This window comes from Trachemys scripta, chromosome 2 (assembly GCF_013100865.1).
Source record: "Trachemys scripta elegans isolate TJP31775 chromosome 2, CAS_Tse_1.0, whole genome shotgun sequence".
Taxonomy (NCBI): Eukaryota; Metazoa; Chordata; order Testudines; family Emydidae; genus Trachemys; species Trachemys scripta.
This window is the reverse complement of record NC_048299.1, coordinates 163,146,383-163,164,750: the sequence shown is the minus strand read 5'-3', so window position 1 is coordinate 163,164,750 and position 18,368 is coordinate 163,146,383. Positions and strand designations below refer to the sequence as shown.

The 18,368-nt window shown below is 42.7% G+C and overlaps 1 protein-coding gene across 3 annotated transcripts; it reads right to left on the bottom strand.

Annotated features, from left to right (window-relative positions):
• Nucleotides 1–266: 266 nt before the first annotated feature.
• Nucleotides 267–15,748, bottom strand: LOC117873088 (serpin B6-like). 3 transcript variants are annotated; one of them, XM_034762111.1, is made up of 7 exons: nucleotides 15,692–15,748; nucleotides 7,854–8,031; nucleotides 5,049–5,186; nucleotides 3,627–3,744; nucleotides 3,247–3,389; nucleotides 2,566–2,733; nucleotides 267–1,691 (listed from the first exon to the last, which is right to left on the bottom strand). In XM_034762111.1, exons 2-7 carry the CDS (start codon nucleotides 8,019–8,021, stop codon nucleotides 1,287–1,289), a joined length of 1,140 nt encoding a protein of 379 aa, XP_034618002.1. In that variant the 5' UTR covers nucleotides 8,022–8,031; nucleotides 15,692–15,748; the 3' UTR covers nucleotides 267–1,286. The 3 variants fall into 3 exon arrangements, with proteins under 3 accessions (XP_034618002.1, XP_034618000.1, XP_034618001.1); XM_034762109.1 differs by lacking the exon at nucleotides 15,692–15,748 and adding an exon at nucleotides 14,629–14,774; XM_034762110.1 differs by lacking the exon at nucleotides 15,692–15,748 and adding an exon at nucleotides 14,367–14,520.
• Nucleotides 15,749–18,368: the final 2,620 nt, after the last annotated feature.

The window sequence follows — 18,368 nt, the reverse complement described above, 5'->3', positions numbered from 1 at the left end:
CACTCAGAACAACACTAAATTCTATGTTCCAAGGTAACCACCCTATTCCCTCCATTTACGTATGTTCTTGGCAGCCAAGTATTATAAAGGAGGCAATAAATACTGGACTTCATTGGAGGTGGGAGCCCTGCTAGTGCAGTCTTAGAATGGCAGAGCCTGTCCCTGCTAGTTATTAATGGGAAATTAGCACAATGTTTGTTTGTTTCAATCACACTCCAGCTGAAGAACTACATAATTAAAACCAAACAAAACATGACCCCACAGCATTTCACATCAGTTCCTTTATTGTTGGTTCAAGGAGCAGAAACAGCAAGACCAAAATCACTGGATAAGGCCACTATGGCTGGACAGTTTAGCATTATCAGCCTAAGCAAAAAAGATATACAAATTGCTGTTACATTTTGCCTTCGTGCTTTGTTACATTAGATACAAATATGAGAGCTCTTGCGTTCTGAAAGGCCTTTATTATAACCTTTGCTAGAGATAGAAAGGTCTGTTCTATTTCACAATTGTTAAAAATATTAGTGTAACCCAGGTTAACTAATAAGACATATGCAGAGTGAAATTCTGACCCCACTGAAGTCAATAAGAAGTTTTACCATTGACTTCAGTGGAGTTGACTTCATTCCTTGTCTTGAATAAGTACTTGCTCAATTTTTCCCCAAGAGTAACAGTTGTGTTAGCATCGTTAATAAAAATCTGTTAGATGGCTGCCAACAGCTGTTTGGTTTGTTTAAAATGGGGTCACAGCTAGACAGGGAATGAACCAGTCTGGAAAATGAGACAGGGAGAAGGGAAATTTGCAAAAGCATTTGGAGGTCAGTCAGAAGTCGGTCTTCTTTTGTTTTCCTCTCCCCACGAGATCTTACCACTTGCTGCCAAGCATCCCCAAGTATGAGAACCAAATTTCTAGGGGATTATGTACAGAGATGGAGGGATGCATTAAGCAAGGTGTTATGGCTAAAGATGAGCAGGGACTCAAGCTAAAGAAATCTTTTATTTAGGTATACAGAATACAAGGGGTGTTTTCCAGTGAACTATGGAAAATGCCATTTGAAGTCTGACCACTTGGAACAGACATTCTTAAATGATCCTATTTAAAACTCTTGCTTAAATTTGAATAGAGGACTACAAAAAGCTGTTTCAGGCACAAGAGAGAATGGGGTTTAGGGTTGCACCATGTAATGTACAGCATCTGTACAAGTTTGTTGCTTAGAGTGCAAAAAAAATCCCAAGATAGTAAAATGGAAATAACTTTACTGTGTTAATAGCTGCAATTTTTCTTTTTAGGGGGAACAAAATCTGCCATAGAACAGAATGTTGCCGGTTTTGTTGTGCCGGATAAAGAAGAGGAAAGGATGGTCAGCAGTGAACCGTGGTACAATCCGTAAACAACACCCACGGAGCATTACTCTAGTAGCAGCTGCTGCCTCCGTGCCTTCTTCGTTTACCTCCGCAAAGGACTTGTGAACAACCTCAGACAGAACTAGGTCATTGCCGGCTGACATTCCAGATAAATCCACCTTGTCGCTGGCAAATGCATCAGCCATTCCCATGCTCTTCAAAACAGGCTTCAGATCATAATCTTGCTCCAACTTAAATCTGGGTAAACACACCTCCACTTCACTATAGTCCATCATTTCTGGATTTATCCACTCTGTAAGTTTCTCATAGGTAAGTTCTCTTTCCAGCTATAAGAAAAGGTCACAAAATTAAAGTGGAAGAAAAGCCATGAATTTATACTAATGAAACAATGCCCACTGTGTGTGTCTACCCAGAGATTAGCATCCTCTCCTGGTCTAGAGTGAATATTATTGCTATAGTCAGAAGCCAAAAAGAAATGGCAGTCAGAAACATTCTTATTCTTTTTTCAATACAGACAAAAGATCCCCCAATTAGGATCAGAGCCCCACTGTGCTATAGGCAAGTACCGGCACAAGGCCATCTTTCATGGTGACAAGTTCATGCAATTGCATGTTGTCACTAGTAATGACATGTCCTTGGCAGAGGTGGCTACTGTGGGAGAGGCATTACTATTTTGCTGTCCCTTGTCAGCCCAGTAACAGTATAGCACAGAAAGGAAATCAGTAGCTCTTGAATGGAGGAGCACTTGAGGACTCCCATATGAAGAAATGTTAGGTAGAGGGTCGGGTACAGTGAGGGAGAGCCCAACCCACAACAGTTAGAAAGGAATATGGGGGGGAAATCCATCAGACAGCAATTGATTTTTGTGAGAATGGAAGCTCTCCAGGATCTCCTTCAATCTGTCACTCATTACATTCTGGCTTCATCTCAATCCCCGGTGGCCCCTCCTCTGGTCAAGAAGTCTCTCTTTTCAGAACTTAACATTTCTCTGGACATCAGAGAGAGCTGGGCTTACTTGACAGTGACCCATGGTATTCCCATCTCTTGGGGGACAGATGCAACACCTCCGCAGCTCTCCCACCCTGTGCTAATATTGGTGAGTTTGGAGCTTGGGACTTGAATTCACAGATCTAGATGAGACTTAGTCAAATGCTCTTCTCTAGCAGGATTTGAAAGTTGTATTCAGTACAAATGCGTTACCTGTTCCAGGCCAGTGGAATTATCTTGGATTTCATCAGGAAGCAGGATGATCATACTAGTCTCCTTATCAACATAAGGGAGGTCAAGGATTTTGGTGTGAAACTCTCCTACGTATCTCATGTTAAATTTAGCTTTCTTGAACATCATCTGCACTGGTTTGCTCTCATTCTTTAAAAAAAATAAAGTATCAATGTCAACCAGTACTACAGAGCCAGCATGTTGGTACTAAACTAGAAGAACTGGGATTCAAATCACATGGGACATCTGAAACTAGGCTGGACAGAGCACTAGAAAATATTGTAGGGAAGGGTCCTACCACTGCCCTTTGGGGTGGCAGGGAATGAACCAGAATTCCATCAGGCTTTTCCCCATTTGTAATGCCCAGTCCCTTGGGATTTATTCAGAGGGAAATACCACATGTATTTTAGTTGCTTAGTGTGCAGTGTGAGAGAATAAAGGAAACAAGAAATACATTAAAGTAGATGTATTTAATTGAAAATGTAGTTTCAAAGATGTTTACAATAAAAATAACCAAAGGGGTTGTGTTGAGGGGATGGGATGGGATAGAATAGAATAGAGGGTTGTGGCAAAGTGTACTTATGGCAATCCTGATTAAAAGCATTTATTGTTTTCTCTGGGTGAAGTCTAGTGCAAAATTAGTGACATTTCCCTTCTCCATACCTTGTTAATTTTAAATTGCTTTTCCACTGTGCAATTCTTGTTGAATTGGGTTGCCCAGTTGCCTTTGAAGTAGATGGCGTTCACCAAGACTAGTCTAGTCATTGAATCAACAACACCCTGAGCCAACAGATTCTGGATTTTACCTTTATGACACATTAAAGGAAAAATAGCTTTTAGCTAATACATATCTATCTACCTAGTTTTGTTATTAACTACAGTATCCTCTACCAGCTGCACAATACAAGAACTACATCTTAATTTGAAGGATTCAGTTCTGTTTTTCCCCTCCCTCCCTTATTGTATCGCTCCTATGACCATATGCTTTTTAAGCAGGCTTTGGCTGTTTAGAAAGACGCCGTGGAACTCTGCAAGCTACTCACCTTCAGTTTTTTCTTCTACCCAGGCATTTATATGTTTTCTGGAATCTTCTGCAGCTTTAGAGAAGTCAAGTTGTTCCAGCTCTGCATGGTAGAATTTCTGGCAGGAGTCTATAAATGTCTAGAACAAACAAAGCAGGATGTCTGAACAATATATTTTTCTGACGTGCAGTTGTAGAAGACTCAATCATAGAATCTACCTCTTCTTCCTCCACCCCTTCAGAAAGTGGCAGTCCTAACCCTAACTTGTCGTCACTTCTTTTCAAGCTGAGCATTTTATTTTCTATTATTACGTTCTTAGTTTGAGCAGCCTTCTTACTGACAGATCAACAACAAGACTGCATGATGATGCAATCTATTTGCTTCGGATTGAGAGTACAATGCTTTGTAAATTAGTCTCTAGATAAAGGTTTTCGTAACCCTCCCAGAGTAACTCAAACCTGATCTAGTTCAGAAGTGAAACCTCAGGGGGGTTATTTCTATATCTTTTTTTGTATAGTATGTGTGGACCATAATAACCTGCTCTTCAGCCTTATGAAACGTCTACTGTGCAAATGTCAATAGGTCAGTAATTACATGGTAAGGTCAAAATCATGCTCCCTCTCTCCAATTTGTATTTTGGAGTCTTCTATTTTATGGACCAAATGCCAAAGATGCAAAGTTTAACTATTTAATCACATTGGTTTTAACTTTAATTGAGAGGAGCTCTTGATCTGAGTCAATTTATACTTGCAATCCCTTTTAGTAATAAGATTACTGTAGATTGGGGAGGGTAAGGTTGATTGCCGTACTGAAAATGTAAGTTTGTTTTTTAGAATCTAAAACTCATGAGATTTTCAGTTACCTCTTAATTTTCTAAGATGAAGGAAGGGTATCAGAAAGAGTAAGGTTAAAATCAGGGGTACTCTTTTTGGATACATTTAAAAAGGGAAATGTATGCCCCAGTAGCTGTTATTCTCAGCTAAGTTTTTGGAGAATTTCTAATCACTCTTCTGTCTGATTTTAAAAAATTATGTGTCCATTCCTGTGTCCTTTGAGTGCCTTGTCCAATTTAAGGGGAAGGAAGACACCCCAAAAAGTCACACAATAATGCCTATTCCCTTCCCTGCCCGCCATTTGAAGGAAATTCTTAAAATCTTAGCTCCTGGCCAGAAATGCCTGAGTGATTAATGGAATGCTGAACAGTTGGGGTTTGATGGCCCTTCCATTGACAGCACTCCGCTCCAGTTCTCTAGAGTTCAGAGCTAGGGACTGTCAAAAGTCAGCTGAACACACAAATGGATTTTATAAGGAGACTTGCTTTGGTTAGTCAGATCCTGAACTACATAGTGACTGTAGATTAAAGCCAACACCTTTATTTGCACTCAGAAATGGAAACATAGCAAATGTGTTAGAACACAAAAACAAACTGAATGTTTGACTTACTGCAAGAAATTTAAACGTCTTTTCCCCATAGAGCCGGTTGGCAATCCTAAGCGCATAATTAGTGCCTGGTTTGTTAATCTCAGAAATAAGTGACTGGTAACCATCATGAATCTCCTCAGCTTTGTCCAAAGAAAGCACCTATAGAAAGAGACAGGAATACACTTGGCATGACCCACATGTGATGAAACGTGCTTTGGGACAGGTTAGTACAATGCCCTTCAGCAGCTTAGCGATGAAAGTTGTAGCCTGAACACCCAAGGCAGCCCTAAAAGGGAAAGGATTTCGCATTACACAACACATTTGGAGCTCATTGTGCTGGTTAGAAGAGGGAAAGTTCATGATAAAATATTTTACTGTGGAAATAAACATAACTGTTTTGAAGAGACCCCTCACTCCATTCTAGCTTTAGGGCACATAAAATGAACAGTTCTGTAGAGTTTAAAGGAAAACCATCAACTTGAAATCTACTCAGTTTCAAAACATGAATTTAAAGTAGCTTCCGGTCCTATAGTTCTCTATCTCCCCATGTCGATTTTTGTAGCTTTATCGTTACTTTCTTTTAATTTGTTTCATTGTGCGAAAGAGCCTGACAAACAGGGAAAATGTCTCTCTGGAAGAAACACAAAGTGCTGTCAAATGCACAAGTATACAAACTGGGGGAAATATCCCTTATTTTCCCCTCATCTTAACTGTTACTTGCAACACTAAGAGGTTAAAAAAAAAATTCAGACAAAAGGTATGATTTATGTTGACGGTATCCCTTTCAACAGTCCTTTCCCCAAAGCTTCCAGCAATGTTTTGGAACTATGCCTTCAATTCAAGCACTACCATAGGATGCTGCTGCCTTTGCAACAGGGTCTCCGTTTTGCCTTCCATAATGGATTTTTATTGCATGTTTGCATTGTTCCATTTCCCATTCTTTTTCTTCTTCTTCACTAAGATGAAGCACCTGATAGTACAATACTTAGCATAGGTTCTCTTGGGAATATATTCAGGAACAGATCTGGTTCTTATTTCAGCTTAAACGTTAGTGAAAAGAAGAAATGTTATGGAATGACCTAGTGCTCCAGTATATTAGTCTTTGCTTTAATATGAGCAAGATTTATTTAATAGAGATCAAGAATGGCTTTTCTAGTATGAAACACAATAGTGAAGTAAGACACCCTAAAAAGCCCTTTCTAAGGGAAAACGTTAGCTCTACAGTGCTTTACTGCATGTGGGCAGGCAAATGCCCAAAGTGAGAAAAATAGCCCAAGACCCCAGAGGTTTCCCAAAAGGCCAAACAGACAACAGGGGAGACTGGCAGCTTATCGAAGGCACTGTCCTCATAGAAACCAACAGGCCCAATTCAACCAAATGCAGTCGGAGATAACTCTGCGGGAGACCCCTGGTAAGTCTCTGGGCTAAATTCACTGATGTCACATCTCATAGGTCAACATTTTGAAAATCAAGATCAAGCCAAACTGCTTTCATTTACATAGGTGTAAATCTGATACAATTCCATTGAAATCTAATAGGTACTCCAGTTTTACACCAATGCAGCAGCAGAATTTGTCTCAATGTTTAAATAAACACTGTAGTTTAAATAAATAACCCTAGTATCAAAGCTTAAAATTCATCCTTGGTTTGAGTTAAAGTGACACTAAAAAGATTGAATTTTTACAAAAATACTACCTCCCAAATGTTGGGCTTGCTTCCAAGTAATAACTGCTAAAAAATTCCATAATATGAATTCCATAACAATTGCAGAGCGGTTGTACTGGTTGATATTTTGAGCAAGAGATTTTACTGACACACAACAAAAGAATGTTCGCACCCACTAGTACATGTAATTTTTAGCAACGTCTACTCATACGGTAGTTAACCATTCTAAACAAAAGACATATACATCCCAATTCTAAAAGTCCTTACAGATTATAAGGAATCGGTTTCAACTCCACCCTATTTTACTGTTGAAGCTGCAAGTTTAGACAACTCTTCTCCTCCCCTAAGCCAAATATTGTACAAGGCTCTAGCAGACAGCTATAGTTTTGAAATTTGAAAGTCTCACCCCAGGAAACCAAGCAGACTACACTAAAAACCCACAAGCTAAGAGAACCTAAACGGGTATGTAACTGCAACCCAGAAGTCCTTCCTGGCAGACAGATCTCAGGGCCACAACTCCATCCTCATCTTCCCTGACTCCTGCCAATTTTGTCACTATTGATCACTCTCCTTTTCTAAATCTTGTTCTCCCTTCGCATTTGTGACTGTCTCCTGGGTCTCCTCTTAGGTCTTTGCTTGACCTTTCAGTGGGACCTCAGGGCTCCATACTTGGCACCCAACTCTTCTTCCCTAGGCCCTCTTTCTCTCTAGAGGTTCTGAGTGCTCATTGGAACAGGATTTGGCATTAAGAGCTTAATGAACTAGGCCTACATTTTCAAAAGCGACTAGTGATTTTTTTGGTTGCCCAACTTGACATCTAAAAGGGGGCATGATTTTAAGAAAATTCTCCTGGCTATGTTTTTAAGACATATTTGCTTCCCGGCTCTTTGAGCTCTGGTCCAAGTGAAAAATTCTCTAAGTTTAATCTGATATTAATCCCAGAGAATGTAATTGAAGAAGTTCTTTTCTAACCCTTGAGGCAGCTAGACAGCTCTCTCTTTTTCAAGGCACCTCAGCTGTATGGTGCCACCAAAATTCTACTCTCAGGCACACAAGGATGATAATGGGAGTTTTCCATAGGTACAAAACATACAATAGAGACTTGTGGTTCAGCTTCTAGACCAAAGTTGTCTTAAGGGGTTCAAATTTATCCAGACATACCTTTGCCATCTGTGCTGCAGTGTTACCTTTTGCACCCAAAAAAACCATGGACAAAGCAGAGGAGATACTCAAAGGAGAAAAGAATAAGTTCTGCGTATTGGCATTTTCACTCAGCTTTTTGAATAGGTTGAGTGCAAAGGTGGTGTTTGCTTTATTGAGGTTATCCATGGTTCAGAACCTATAAGATAAAACACAAAGGAAAGATCACATAAGATACAGATTTAAAATGTAATGAGTATTTAATGTGCCTGATTCTCAGCTGGTATAAAGCACCATAACTCCACTGAGGTCAGTGGAACTACACTGGTTTTACACCACCTCAGGTTATAGCAAAGCATCAAATAAGTTTAAGGATCATGTGTTCCCTCTCTCTCGCTCAAAATCCGAGTTTATATAAGAGCCTTCAGATAACAAGTGGGACAAACTCACACAAATTGCAAAGTTTTCCAATTCTTTAAGATTCGTGTTGAGTTTCAATAGAATTATACACTGTTTTTCAGGAATTCAGTACCTAGCTGGCAGACTGTCTAGTCACATGAATACAATTTATATTTCATATTTATATGGGTGATCCAAATTTATCAACAGATGTTGAATTTGTTTTATAGTTAATGGTCATTATTGGAGGCACATTGATTAAGACACAGCTGTGCAATACTTAATACCTCAAGTTTATTTTAATCCAATCTGTAGTACATAATTACTGTATTTGAATTTATATTAGATTCTATGGTGTAAAATATTCACTGCATGTACTTTATGATCTGGGTTGGTAACTTTCTTAGTCAACCAAACTGATTTTGGGTGTAAATTTCTATAAACACCTGCCTTATTTGTTCAGTGGTAAATCCACGTATTACTTCCCGCTGCTTTCTAGCCCACTAGGATAGTTTTTGTCTTCTATTTCACAGCAGAGTTATGGAAAGTGGATCCTGTGACTATATGCTCTAGAGGGGTGGAGTGCCAGATGGAGGCAAAATGTGAAGAGAAATAGGAAAATACAATGGGAAGTAGGAGAGAGAGTAAGATGAGAGCTTTTTATTGCAGTCTTCTCTCTTTAATATTTCATCCCTTTCTTTCATTTCAGTATTTTTAAACTTCCTTTGCTCTTCCCTTCCTGACACCTCAATTAGAGGGCAATTGTCCAGCACTAGTTTTCTTTTATACTCTCAGCCCATCTATTCCTGTCTGTCAGTGACCAACAGGAGATTCTGCTTCCAGCATTTCTCACTCAACCAGTTGGGAGACTGACAGCAATCATGACAAAACAGTATTATCCTTAATTCACATTGTAGTATGACCGAATCTTCGGGATTAAAGAAAGTCTAATGAAGACGAATAGTAGACATATGTGCCCATCCAAGAACATATATTAATAATAAAACGAACCAGTGTTGCCATCCGATGACTGGTCTGTAGCTTATATGAAGTGAATTTGGTTGTCTTTGTCAAATAGCCCATGAAAGGAGTCCGCATTGCAGTCTCTTTATTAGTCTCCATAACAGAATGGCTTTATTTTGATGCTGCTGCCCGGTAGTTGCTCATTTTAAATACACTTGTGCATAAAGAAATTACTGGAAAGCTCCCAATTAGAGCTGACTGATATCTTTTGTATTTTCAGAACCTATGACCAGCCGGTCATACTAACTGAAATTAATTGTGTGGGGGATTTATTTGGTTATTGATGTTAGGATATAGATATTCAGGCCTGTCTGCAAAGGCCTATGCTTTAAGAATGTAGGTGTATTCTTATCACTTAGCTAGTTATAGAGGTATAAAAGAGAGAATCAAAATCACTGTCTGTCTGTGTAAGGGCCTTCTTTTACTGTGACAGTCTGAGCCCTGTTCTTAGGCTAAGCTAGAGGTCGGCAACTTTTCAGAAGTGATGTGCCAAGTCTTCATTTATTCACTCTAATTTAAGGTTTTGCGTGCCAGTCATACATTTTAACGTTTTTAGAAGGTCTCTTTCTATACATCTATAATATATAACTAAACTATTGTTGTATGTAAAGTAAATAAGGTTTTTAAAATGTTTAAGAAGCTTCATTTTAAATTAAATTAAAATGCAGAGCCCCCCCGGACTGGTGGCCAGGACCCGGGCAGTGTGAGTGCCACTGAAAATCAGCTCACGTGCCGCCTTCGGCACCCGTGCCATAGGTTGCCTACCTCTGGGCTAACCCTTTGGCTAAGCAGCAGAGGCAGCCATAAGCTGGGAAGTGAACGGTCACATCCTCACATTCCAAACCAGTCACATTGAAATAAGGTGCTATTGGGCTGTTAGGAATACAATCCTGTCCTGATCATGCCTAGCACCTCCAGAGAAAGGGAAGAGCCTAGAAAATGTAAAAGGAAACTTAGTTTGATAGCATCCTGTCTGGCAAGAACTCACTTATCAATAGCTGGGATGTGAAATCCTCATTTCTGTATTCAACTCCCACCTGTTCATGCTCTCTGTATGTGTGTGTATATATATCTCCTCAATATATGTTCCATTCTATATGCATCCGAAGAAGTGGGCTGTAGTCCACGAAAGCTTATGCTCTAATAAATTTGTTAGTCTCTAAGGTGCCACAAGTACTCCTGTTCTTTTTGTGGATACAGACTAACACGGCTTCTACTCTGAAACCTGTCATTTCTGTATTCTATCACTGTAGTCTCCACTTCCCGATTGTTTCTCTGTATAATCTCTGTCTGGTTCTGTGATTGTTTCTGTCTGCTGTATAATTAATTTTGTTAGGTGTAAACCAATTAAGGTGGTAGGATATAATTGGTTAAATAATCGTGTTACAATATGTTAGGATTGGTTAGTTAAATTTCAGTAAAGTGATTGGTTAAGGTATAGCTAAGCAGAACTCAAGTTTTACTATATAGTCTGCAGTCAATCAGGAAGTAAGGAGGGTGGGGGAATAGGAATCATGTTTCATTAAGGGAGGGGGGGGGAATGGGAACAGGGACACAGACAAGGCTCTGTGGCATCAGAGTTGGGAAAGGGGACACTAAGGAAGGAAACTGGAATCATGCTTGCTGGAAGTTCACCCCAATAAACATCAAATTGTTTGCACCTTCAGACTTTGGGTATTGCTCTCTGTTCATGTGAGAAGGACCAGGGAAGTGAGAGAGTGAAAGAAAAAGCCCCCTAACAATTGATATGGCAATAAAGAGCTAGAACAAACTGCACAGGCTCTACAAAACTGTCAAGGCAACTTTTTAATAACAATATCCTAAAAGAATATTCAGCTATTTAGGGGATTTCTCACGTGCACACTTACAGCGCAGTAGCACAGAAATCATTATTGTAGAAGGATGGACTGTTGATTATAATGCTCTTTTGGGACACAGGCGACCCAGTATCAACTCCTGGCTCTACAACAGACTTCCTGTGTGGCCTTGGCAAGACACACAGGCTATGTCTACACTGCAATGAAAGACCTGAGGCACAGATATGGCTAGTTTGGGTCAGCTGACTTGGGCTGCAGGGCTATAAAACTGCAGTATAAAATTCAGGCTCAAGCTGGAGCTAAGACACTAAGACCCTGTGTGGGGGGAGAGTCCCAGAGCCCAGACTCCGTCCTATTGTCCCACTGAATCTAAAAAAAAAAAAAAAAAAAAAAAAAAAAAAAAGAGAGGAGAGGAATTACTGTTGGTTATTATGACATCCAGACATTACAAATTGGTTCCTGTTGCAGTGTTACCAGAAATTCAAAGTCTGATTCAGTCCATGTTTGGTTACCCTAAGTACCACTGGAACATGAGAGACTTGTGCACGGTAAAGCTTAGACTGAATTTAAAAAAGAATCCACAGGGAATTTTACACCACATACACAGGTAAACACTTGCACTTCTCTTGTGTAGATGGGATACATATTTTATAGTTTTAATTCCTGCAATGTTTGTTGCTTGCTTGTTTGTTGCATCACGTACCTTTTGGGCACTATTAAAAGCACCTTGAACTTAAACTGCAAGTTGATTTAAATTAAATTTATTATGTTACAGGAAAAATAACAGACTCAGTACTGGCACTTGTTCTTTGTCCTCCTTGACCCCAAAACTAGGCGACTCAAGACAGCAAATCATAAATCTTCTAGTTCCTTAATACGTCTGACCAAATATTGCAAGACCGATCTGTCCTGATCACGCTGTCTTATTACCGAAGACAGAAGTTTATCAAAACCCTAAAACAAATAATCAGCGTACCAACAGACATTCACTCTGGTTCCAAAATAGTGCTATTAACTTGGAAATAGCAGGAATACACTGACTCTCTTTGATTTAGAATATTAATTGATCATCTGGATTAAAGTTCTTTAAAACAGTTTGAGGGCAATGATACCAAGTAAATGAATTGTCTGCCCCTTTCCATTTTACAATAATCCTATTAGGAAAAGAACACTCTTCCCCATCTCCCTTAAAGGAATGCATTTCTCTGTGGTATACATGTCTACGTATACCACAGTCCATACTATTAGGCCTAGCCAATCAGATTCCTTTCATGACCATGATAATGGAGCTGCTCTTTTAGTTTCCCAAACAGAGCTGTCAGACCTCAATACTCTGCCAATGACCCCATGCAGAAATTTGAGTCCCCCAGATGACCTGATCCTGACTGGCCATCAAGAAAAGTTCATGTGTCTAATTGGGAGTGGTGAGCATTGTATGTATAGTGTGTGCGTTCTGTTTTGGTGATTGTTAATAAAGAGAGGTTAAGTAGGATATTATCATGCAAGGTTCTTTCACTGGAAAAAGACCCTGTAAACCTGCAAAAGATTAAGCCCTGAGTCCACAGGGAATGGGTGTTTGCTCTGAGTCCAGAGGAGTAGAGCCCAGAGCCTACGGAGGGGTAAAGTTAGAGTGCCTAAATTAAGAGGGATATGCCTGAGCCCTAGGAACAGGGTAAGGATGGGTGCCCTAGAGCGTAAGGTAATGCCTTGAGCCCTAGGAACCTGGTAGCAGTAGAAGCCTTGAGCGCTAGGAACTAGGTAGAGGTTGGTGCACTAGAGTGTGCAAATGACAGAATTTTGTGCGTGGAACAATTTGAGTTTTAAAAATTAATCTCATAATTTAAAAAAAAATTGTGTATGCATATCTATCTCCTCTTGTGAGGGAGCATAATGGGAGCAAAGGCAAAAACAGTATTTAACAAGTTGTAATGTTTTTGTAGATATATTGTTATCTTAAAAACTAAGGCCCCGATCCTGCAAGAAGTCTGCATGTGTGGACCTCTGCAGCCTCACAGAGCTCCATAAGGCAGTTAGTGGGGCTTTATGCAGGGCTTGTTGCAGGATTGGGGCCTAAAGTGTATATATCTATAAGTGGCTCCCCACCCCCACCTCAAAATGAAAAGGTTTGTTTTATAGTGAAATAATACATAAGACTATCTGGTGATCACAATATCCCATATCTTTCAATATACAGTTAGCTCTATTTGTAAAAAGAGGGAAAAAAAGTGAGAGACCCAGAATGTGCCTAATTCAAGCAATGAGTCAGAAAAAATTAATCCCAGCTTTAGCCAGATGCGGCCCCCATTTGCTCTTTCCAGTGCAGTCTGAATAGCTTCCTTTTATGCTGTTACAAAACCACAAGCAGCAGCAGAAAGTCCCCGCTGAAGTTAGATGCTGGCTTAAAGCTACAGTGTTCTATATTACCAAAAAGCTTGTCTCTCACCAACAGAAGTTGGTCTAATAAAAGCTATTACCTCACCCACCTCGTCTCTCTTATATCATGGGACTAATAGGGCTACATTATATACTTATTGAAATACCAGCCAAAACAACACGTGGGGCTTGCAGCAAATTGTAAAATCTTCAGGCTCAGTTCTGTCATGGGTAGTGCGGATTTATGCCACTATATAGAGCTTTTGAAAATAATCGTGGTATGTTCATTGCAAGCTTTATTGCCCTCTTCAATCCAGCGCTCTAGGGCAGTCATTTAGAGACAAGTGCCCTGTTTTAGTGGCTCAGTAAATGGCAGTGCCAGGCACCTCCCATCGCCGGAGCCTCTCCCACAAGAATCAGCAGCCCAGGCCGGACCCCTCGGATTGAATAAATCCCAAGTACCAGCATCCTGTGCTGCGTGTACCACACCCACCAGCTCTGTCCTACCCCTCCGGCAAGGGAACCAGGGGAGGGTCCTTGGCTGACACTGCAAAACCCAGGGCAAGATGCACAGAATCACAGGGTTCCTCCTCCACCTGGTCTTACTGGGAGCAAGAAACCACAGGCTGAGCCACCTTCTCCAGGCAGAGAATAGGCACCTCGGGGCCTATTGTGAGTTGTGGATTCAAGGTTCAGGTGTCTGGTCTCTTAGGAGCCTGACTCCTCCCCTCTCCCCCCCAGGCAGACCTGCCCCCCACTCCCGCCCATCCCAGCAGGAGCACAGGGTGCCGCCCCCCCCGGGCTTGCGGTGTTTCCATCACACTCCGGGTTTACAGTTCGGTTCCTGGCTCTCAGCCCCCCCCTGCACAAACTGTCCCTGTGCCCGGAGCAGGAGCGGTCACTGCAAGAGACACAAACTCACCGGACACCAGCGAGACCCCCCCGCCCTCGGCTGCGTGAACCAACCGTGCGGCCGATGCCCGGGGCGGACTCCGGCTCCCAGCGTCTCCTCCCGCCCGCCAGAACCGAGCGGCCCTGAGCCCCAGGCTGGAAACTAAACCCAAGTCGCAGCCCCGCTCCCCGCCCCCGGCTCGGGGTTTCTACCGCGCCCGAGGCAGCGAGCGCGGCAGGACCCGCCCCACACGCAGGCGGCCCCGGACAGAGGGCGCCAGGCCGGGACTGACCCAGGGGCGGTGCTGCGAGACCGGTGCAGAATCGGGCGGCGGCTGCTGCGGGGAGCCGGGCGCGCAGGTGGTTGAAGAGGCTCCGGTGGCGCTGGGCAAAGGGGAGGCGGCCTCGGGCTTGTGTTAGCTCCGCTGAGCTGAGGGATCGATTTCTCCCTCCGGGAGCCACCATGGGGCGTTTCATCCCTCAGCCTCCGCCCATACCTAATTTCCTGCACCAGCGGGTTTGAGTTACCCTGTTAGGATTACATTTCATACATGCTGTTCCCGGCAGTTCATAGAAACAAGTCGCTAAGGCCCTGTCTAGACTAGGAAAAGAGATGTGTTTGCCAAGTGTGTTAGTGAACATTTCAAATAGCATGATTTTAAACACCACTGTGCAACCTGATGCAGACAAAGACAAGCATAAGCATTATATAGGGTTACCATATTCAAACATTTAAAAAAGAGGACACTCCACGGGGCCCCGCCCCTGCCCCAACTCCACCCCTGGCCCCGCTCCAACCCCACCCCTTCTCCAACCCCTTCCCCAAAGTCCCTGCCCCAACTCTGCCCCCTCCTCTGAACACCCTGCATTCCCCCTCCTCCCTCCCGCTCTGATCTTGGTTGGGGGTTGCTAAGTGCTTCCCTGCTCCCCACTCGCCCTGCAGTCCCTGCAGCCCCCTGCCTGCCCTGCACCCTCCTGCCCCTGCAGCCTCTATGACCCTGCCTGCCCTGCTCCTCCTTGCCCTGCAGCCTCTGCATCCCCCATCCCTGCAGCCTCTGTGCCCCCTGCTCCCCACTGACCCTGCAGCCCCTGCAGCCTCTGTGCTCCCTGCTCCCCCCTCACCCTGCACCCCCTCACCCCTGCAGCCTCTGCACCCCCTGCCTGCCCTGCCCCTGCAGCCTTTATACCCCTGCCTGCCCTGCTCCTCCTCGCCCTGCAGCCTCTGCACCCCCCCGCCTGCCCTTACACCCCGCTGACCCTGCAGCCTCTATGCCCCCACCTGCCCTGCCCCTGCAGCCTCTATGCCCCTGCCTACCCTGATCCTCCTCGCCCTGCAGCCTCTGCTCCCCCACTCACCCAGCAGAGGGAGAGCTGTGGACTCAAACACTGTTCTGTGCTGCTCTGTGGGGGAGAAGGGAGTGGAGAGGGGAAGGGACTCTGGCTGCTAGAGGCCCCAGTGGCTGTGAGCGGCTTTCAATCAGGTCCCGCCATCCAATCAGCCGAGCCGCACTCTGCATGAGGGGAAGGGGGAAATCCCGGACATTTCTACTTGATTAGAAATCCCCCCCCGCCCCCGGACGGCCATTTAATGCTGAAAAAGCTGGACATGTCCGGGGAAACCCGGACGGATGGTAACCCTACATTATAGTCAGATGGATGCATGCTGGTGAAAGTTTTCGTATCAGTTGTGCTCACCAATTTGAATAGTGGAAACATAATCTCAGTGGTTTTTTTATTGCTTTAAGTGCAAGTCATACAGGAATTATGGAGTAAAATATCAGCTAAAAGCACATTGGAATTTGTGTAAATAACAGGAATATCTTTGCTAAACTGCATTCGTGAACTGAAAACCTATTTTTCTACTTTATTAGTGACATAGGTAACTAGGAATGGGAACAAATTACAACTAGTTTCAGAGTAGCAGCCGTGTTAGTCTGTATCTGCAAAAAGAAGAGGAGTACTTGTGGCACCTTAGAGACTAACAAATTTATTTGAGCATAAGCTTTCGTGGGCTACAGCCCACTTCTTTGGATGCATAGAATGGAACATATATTGAGGAGATATATATACACACATACACATTACAACTAGTAATTACATTAACAACACATGACTGTTGTTTGAATGCTGCAGGTTTTAGATCATATGTCCATGAGCATTATAGTCAGACAGGAGGTATGCTGGTGGAAGTTTTCATATAAGTTGTGCTCATTAGACCTGTTAGACAATCTAATTTACAAACATTTTCAAAAGATCAGGCACAGGAACAAACATTAGTATGAGGAACATGACACACCTGCATAGCCCTCTAGAAACAGCAGCATGTCATGAAATGGACAAAGATGACAAGTTCACTGGCTGGGGAGGCTAGGCCAGTTCACTGACTCTGTGCCGACATTGTCAGAGAGCATTGGCAGAATGTTTAGTGCCTCATCCAGAATCCTTCCTCTGACATCAGTAAAAACTGAAATTGGCCCTGTTGTGGAAAATTTGCTAGGCCTAAACTTTAGTTGGCTCACGTAGGCCTGTACTTTGGCTCCAGCCTGGACATTAGTCAAGTTAACTGGAAGAAGCGGGTTTCTGGAGAAAAGGGGATGTTGGAAGGCAGGGTGAAAGAAAGTTACAAATGCAGAACTATCTATAATCACAAGGCTTGTGATTCATAACTGCTCCCTGGTAGTTTTAGGGGAAGCTTGTAACCGCAAAGGGCAAACTGAGAATAACAGGAAAGCTTGCTATGCTGTATTCCCCTTTATGGAAAATGTATTCCAGGGGTCAGCAACCTCAGGCACGCTGCTCGCCAGGGGCCGGGCCAGTTTATTTACCTGCCGACGCGGCAGGTTCGGCCAATCGCAACCCCCACTGGCCGCGGTTCACCGTCCCAGGCCAATAGGGGTGGTGGGAAGCGGCGCAGGCAAGGGATGTGCTGGCCGCGGCTTCCTGCCACCCCTATTGGCCTGGGACAGCGAACCGCAGCCAGTGGGGGCCGCGATTGGCCGAACCTGCCGCGTCAGCAGGTAAATAAACTGGCCCGGCCCACCAGGGTGCTTACCCTGGCGAGCCGTGTGCCAGAGGTTGCCGACCCCTGATGCATTCCAAATATGGCAATAATGTTGATAAGAAAGTATGTATTACTAATTGTGTTTTTTTGCTATATAAGCTACTCAAAATCTGTATTCAGGGGGACTGCCAGTTCGCTGGTCTCCCCCTCCCCCCCCACCCCGTGCATGCTTGAAAATAAAGAGGCCTCAGGTGATTCTGATCCAAACACAACAGCCCTTAGGGAGGTAGGATGGTCTCACTAAATGTAAATGTTTAGTTTAGAGAGCTTCTGGTGAAGATTGAATTTCACATGTTTTTGCCTTGGATTTTATTAAATTACAATAATTTCCAAAATATTAATTCTCAAAGTGAAAATTTAGACTAAAGATAGTTAATGTTTTTATACACTTCCAAGTTTATTACATGTCAGACAAGATCTCTAACAAACTCGTTACAGTCTATGTGATAACACTTCAGTCAGCCAGATCACACTTACAGTGAAGTCAGTGAGAGAAGGAATTGTCGATTTTCCTCTGCTTCTATGAGCAGTGTTATTACTGATTTAACAACTCTTTTAGTGCTTATGAATGTACAATGTATGTCCAGCAGAATTTGTCACATGCACATGGGAAACATGCAGCATCAGCTATTGATAACACTGGTCTACAATTTTTGAGAAGTCGTCTGCTTCCGAGATAAAGTGTGCTATTTATTATGTATTTTGATGTGCTGAATTCAAATATGACAATTAAAACAACCGATTGGCTACTGTTTCTAAGATATTTAAGTTTTTACATTTTAGGTCTATGTGTATTGTGTAGATAGTAGAGTTTTAATCATAAATTGTAAACCTAGGTCTTTTCATGTGTTTATGGTTGCTTTACATGATAATATTTCACCTCTCCTGTTTATGTAACACTTTAAAAATCAGCAAAAGGGTTATATAAATAAAATTTATTATGAAACAAAAGGCAACAAACTATTATGTACA